This window comes from Panicum virgatum, chromosome 4K (assembly GCF_016808335.1).
Source record: "Panicum virgatum strain AP13 chromosome 4K, P.virgatum_v5, whole genome shotgun sequence".
NCBI lineage: Eukaryota > Viridiplantae > Streptophyta > Magnoliopsida > Poales > Poaceae > Panicum > Panicum virgatum.
Window position 1 is genome coordinate 46,866,833 of NC_053139.1, and position 5,962 is coordinate 46,872,794.

At 46.8% G+C, this 5,962-nt stretch overlaps 1 protein-coding gene across 1 annotated transcript; it reads right to left on the reverse strand.

Annotated features, from left to right (window-relative positions):
- Positions 1–241: 241 nt before the first annotated feature.
- On the reverse strand, positions 242–3,784 carry LOC120704495 (probable magnesium transporter NIPA6). Its single transcript, XM_039988895.1, has 9 exons — positions 3,340–3,784; positions 2,567–2,623; positions 2,393–2,483; positions 2,138–2,298; positions 1,908–2,035; positions 1,687–1,824; positions 1,413–1,505; positions 1,208–1,322; positions 242–784 (listed from the first exon to the last, which is right to left on the reverse strand). The coding sequence occupies exons 1-9, from the start codon at positions 3,464–3,466 to the stop codon at positions 657–659; spliced, it is 1,038 nt and encodes a 345-aa protein (XP_039844829.1). The 5' UTR covers positions 3,467–3,784; the 3' UTR covers positions 242–656.
- Between the last annotated feature and the right edge of the window lie 2,178 nt (positions 3,785–5,962).

The window sequence follows — 5,962 nt, forward strand, 5'->3', positions numbered from 1 at the left end:
GTCCAGAAGTGGGTCAGGAGATTCGCCTCATCTGACTAAATAGGGAGGTAACACTTGCAGTACAAGAGAAAAAACAACAATTTTCACGAAAAATTGTGGTTACAGCGATCTATGGATGGTACCAGGCATGCTTCAATCCTCAGCTCAACATGCTGACCCCCAAAATCACTTCTCAACCAACAAACTCCATTGAATAATTGAACTAATTGGGAAAACAGTACTAAGTGATAAGAAATTCACGTGCGTGGATTCAACCCCTCAGTGCCATTGAATGGGCAAATGCAGCATGGCATTGCATCCCTTCCGAGCTTAATACAGAAACCGTTCAGTTTGAAACTTAACGCAGACAACAGCTGGATACATCAATCTTCACTACTGAGCTTAAGTTAAAGACCAAACATCTATACAAACTACAACATGCAGGCATCCCTTTGGACGAACAAGGGATTAACAAGGCTTATCCTATCCTGGGTATAATAAATAAAAGAAAATTCACAAATTTACAGGTTCCTATGTACAATTTGAAAAATGGCAGATGAAATCTCCTCAACCAAAACTGCCAAAATGTTGGCACCGTCAAGATTCCCTCCGTGATTCGCTTTCTTTTTAGCAAAGTCTATTGGTTTCTTCTACAACCAAAGTAGACAAATGTATTGTCATACTGGGGCAGGTGAATTTTGCAGAGCTGCGAAGTAGTCCTCTTCAACATTCTTCAGTAGATTGTCGCTGCTTAAGCTGATACACCATGATATGGATCCCTTATCCAAAGGCCAAGGCAACAAAGCTGAAATCAAGGGGAAAGTTTTGCTCAGTTCAAACCTTGGCATTATCAAAAACATGTTGCTGCCAAACTATGCCAGCTCTAAGAACTATTGGATTTTTTTCTCATAAAGAAGCCATCAGTCCAAATAAGCTTCTGGTCAGCAAAGTAAGTGATGCATGTTTATCTGATAAAAAATTCAAGGAAAATGAATGCTAACTTAGGGCTGTCATTGATTAAGCAATAATTTCGTAACTTTATTAACTAATAAAGCACAGATCTTAGCAAACTTTTTGGTGGCATAAAATTTTGCATTCTCATAGGAAGCTTTACTGTTTCTTTCATGAAATTGGAGGCATTAGCAGTTCTTGACAAACAAAGGGACGTACCGACTCAACTACGATATATTTTGCAATAAAAGGGGAAAAAATGAGCTAAATGACTAACCTGCAGAATTGTTGGCTCCCTCTTCTGCTGTGTGCAACAAAATTGTCCCAGAAAGAATTGTTATTAGGCCACATAATTCCGAAGCAATACTACTTAAGCTTTGACCAGCCCAGTCCTACAATTCATAGTTTCATAGCAAGCCCAGTAAGTAGCAAACAAGGCCCAGTTCAGCTTAATTAACTAAACAATTAGGATTAGCTTCTACCTTGAACATAATTCCACTCGCCACTATTGTAAGGGTTGTAAACATTACATAATAAATAGGAGAAACAATAGCTAAATTAAATGTATCCAGTGCCTGCAAAAGTAGTAGGAAGTCAGCATAACCTGAAAACTGAGATATACTTGCAATGATCAGAAACATACTAGATCAAGTAAAAATCAGTTTGTAGCTCGTTGCAGACAAAAAAAATCTTTTTAAGTTGTCAGCGCACTGAAGTACAATCACAGGTGAAGTAACAGGAAAAAGATGGGCATACCTTGTTGAGGTAGTTTATTTGAGAAACCCCACAGATAATTGCAACCATAAGAAAAAACCATGTGTATGGATAAGCAGCCTGATTCACTCCATCCAATGTAAGCTTTATGGCAACACCAATGGCTTTGATGCTAACGACCTTCAAAGTAAGAAAAGTTCAGTAACTACATATTCCTGCAGTTAAGAGTTAGACTGTGCATCTGCTACTCAAAACACACTTACCGTTAGCGACCCCATTGAGGAGCAGATGCCCAGATATACTAGGATATTAGTCTGACCATATCGAGGTTCAAAGAAGAGTACTAGCGTTCCCACAAGTAACATTGTTGTCATTGCATATGCTAGAAATCCTGCCCATGGTTGACACCATCAGAGTATGGACTATGGAGTTTGTCTTTAAGAAATGCAGCTGCAACTAACAGTTATGTGTACGATTGGGTGCAATTACCGACCTGGTTGAGTAGCTAGGTTCCAGATTTCTTTAACAGAGTTAGGCATATGCTCTTCCGGAGCATGCATAACAACAACAACTGAACCTACTATGCACGATACACAGCCAAGGACCCCGAGCTTCTCAAGTCGCTCCTTCAGCACAAAGTGTGCCAACACTGAACTGCCCAATTTCAGGAAAGAAACACATATGTCAAGCTCAAGCATAGAAGGTTGCAATACAGCATAGACTTATCAGCTTTTGTACGGAAATTCACCTCACTATTATGCTTAATGCTCCAAGAGGAGTCACAAGCACAGCTGGCGCGAATATATAAGCAACAAAGTTTGCAACCTCCCCAAGCAGCACTTGCCAAGGTCAACACTAAGGAAAATCAGTTGGATGCTAAAGTTTAAATTTACTCTGTGAATTTGACGTGGAACGTGCTTACTTGTGGTCATTCCAGCCCACCACAGAGGCTCGGAAAGGTAAGTGTATCCTCCACCACCTGTAACGAAGAAGAGATGAGCCTGGTAAGCTGAAATTGAAGGACGTTTGACCATGAAACTCAATACACGCTCAGCAGAACTCCAACAGGCCGTTTCAAAAAAAGATACTAGTAGATTGAAACAAGTAAAAATCCAGACATAATTAACGACCACTCAGCACAGCGATAGAGGAAATATCAGAGGTAGGAATTGACTCCACTCCATATAGGCAACTCGATCCGCAGGAATTTAATCACTTCTAGAAGACAGAGACAACCCGACGACCGAAACGCTCATCACACCCACAGGTTTCTGACCTGACTCGGACTTGTCAAGATCTAGAATCACCGCAGCCGCCCCAATCGCGCTGACGTTTTCAGGTCAAATCATGGACCGCCACGACACGGCATTTTCAGGTCGCGTTGTATGCAATCGCTCGGATCCGAGTGCCGTGGCGTCAAAACAGCCCGCTGAATTGACCAAAGCAGCAGCCGGTACAGTTGAATTGAATCGCATCAGATCAGGCCGCCGGATTGGCCGGTTCGGGTGAGTCGCCGCAAATCAAATCAGAGGAACGCAAATGTAGGTTGGGGATGACCGGTAGGCCGGGAACAGATGGGTCAGAGGATTCGAGGGCCGGCGGGGCGGATCACTGCTAGCAAGCGCGTGAAGAGATGAAGCAACGGGTACGGGCAGCAACGCAGGGGCATTCTGGGTGGGCGGTAGCATGATGTACCTGCGCGTGCGCCGCACTTGGCGGCGCGGCGGAGGCCGATCTTCTTGAGGATGAAGCTGACGCCGATGAAGGCGCTGGAGGCGACGGCGAGCGCCAGGCCCTTGGCGTTGTCCGAGACCTGCATCATCGTCGCTGGTGCCGGAGAATCCGAGCCCAATCCTCCTCCCTGTAGCGGCGGCTAGCGGGCAGGAGGACGGGGGCAGACGGCAGAGCGAGCGGATCCCTTCCTCCCTCCCGCCTCCAAATCCAAAATTTGAAGGGAAGCGGAGGGAACCGGGAGCAGGATGGTGGGGAGCGCCTGCGGCTTGCCCCCGCCTCGTCCTCTCTTCCCTGCTGCTGGTGGTGGTGCGGTCGTGGCCCTTGCTATTCTCCTCCGCTGCGGCCGGCGGCTGCGGTCTCGGCTGACGGCCGGTCGTTTGGTTGGTTGCCGTTGGCCCCTTGCGGCCAATCAGCGAGGAGGGAGCGAGGGAGGAGGAGGAAAGCGCACGGGTGCTTCGGGTGACGTGCGGGCCAGGACGGATGGTGGGGCCGGGATGTCAGCCCCGGGGAGCGTGGGGCAGGATGGAGGACCACACCACCTGGACAACGATGGCGGGGCGGCACGGGCGACGCAATGCATGTGGCGCGACCGACGGCGACGCGATCAAAAAAATCTCGCCACTTGGGCCGAAAAGCCCGGGGGTCATGTCTTGTTGTCTCGCTTTAGCTGGATGCACTGCACGCGCTAAAACCATTGAGGGGCCGTATTTTTGGACGTCTCATCGTTTGTTTGATCAGATGTCGGGAGGATTTTTCAAACACTAATTAAAAAACTAATTCCAGAACTCACTTGGAAACCACGAGACGAATCTTTTGTCTTTGACCGCAACATTAGCACATGTTGGTTACTGTAGCACTTATGGCTAATCATGCACTAATTAGACTTAAAAGATTCGTCTCGTCGTGTACATCCAAACTGTGTAATTAGTTTTGTTATTTAATTATATTTAGTGCTTCATACAATTGTTTAAAGGGGAGGTGAAAATTTTTGGTTGAAAATTTTTGGAAACTAAACGGCTTCTATGCGGTGGAATCGCATGTTGTATCGATCCCGACCGACCGGCCTCATCAATTTTTTTAACGTGAATGAGCACGTATTTCATTAAAAAGAAAACAATACGATCATTACAAATCTTAATAGACAGTTAAGACGGATACAAGCGCCACTAAGCAAGTGGCGGACGACAACACAACAGACAAGAACATCAAGAAAACTATTTGGGCTCTCCTGACCTACGAACCTAGCACAACCATACAACTGAACCTGCAAAGTAAACTACAACGACAAGAGTGCAAAGTTCTACAACACAACAACGGTGGCAAAGCATCCACCCAACCAACTAACCACGGCGGCAAAGCATCCGCCCGAGGTAATTTTCAACCAATACGACGACGGCGGCAAAGCATCCGCCAAACGACGACCGACGCAACCCTAACGATGTAGATGCAACCGAGCGAAGGCAGACGCAGAAGCAGGAACTCTCCGAAGAGAGCAAACGACCACCACCACCGGAGCGGAGAGGAGGGACGAGGGGGAAAAATGACGCCTTCAACAAGGTGAGCGGCGCCCAAGGGCGTTGTCGTCATTAGCCCGCAAACGGGTCCATGGCTTTCACCTCCACCCAAATCCCTCCACAAATCCGACACCACCGCAGCATAGGAGGGTACGCCAGCCGGCACCACACCGCAGGAGGCCACCAGGAGGGCGGCCAGCGGGGCAGAGCAAGGATTTTCATCCGGACAGCTCACCGGAGAGGAGGGACAAGGGGGAACGATGACGCCTTCAAGAAGGTGAGCGGCGCCCTTGGCCCGCAAACGGGTCCATGGCTTTCGCCTCCACCCAAGTCCCTCCACAAATCCAACGCCACCGCAGCACAGGAGGGTACGCCGCGCGGGCACCGCGCCGCAGGAGGTCAACAGGAGGGCGGCCAACGTCCAGGGGGGGGGGCAGAGCAACCCCCAAGACGAGCGGGCGATGCAAACCAATGGCCGGGCCAAGGGAGCGTCCGGCGCAACTGCCTGGGAGCCCGCCCAGGAGCGACCAAGCCGATGGCGGCGGCGGCCCCTGTGACACCTCTTGTGTCAGTTTAACCAAAGCTAGGCAATTAACATAACTTCACACACAAATGAGCTAAGAAAACTTAAATAAGAACCCTATATCTAGTTCTTGCAAACCTTTGTGTAAATGTATGTGTGCATGTGTTTGAGTGCAATGCTTGAAAAACAATATTTGGTATACTTTTAAACTTAACTTGACATGTGTGGTAATAAGGTAATAAAATACACCTTTCATAATGATCTATAAACTTTCTATGCAAATCAAATTCAAACTGGAAAACCATCACATGAAATAATTATTGGAACCATTCTTGGATTTGTGAAGAGCTACTAATTCAAACAAATTAAATAAACAAGAGTTCAATTTCTAGAAATAAGGAAGTTAAAAATAACTTTCAAACCAATGCACTTATGCATAGGAAAATGAATCTACATATTCACCATGTCATGTTCAACAAAAACCTAGTTGAAGCCTAGGAGTAAAAGTGCCAAAATTCACATGAAATGATAAGTACTTTAAATGGCA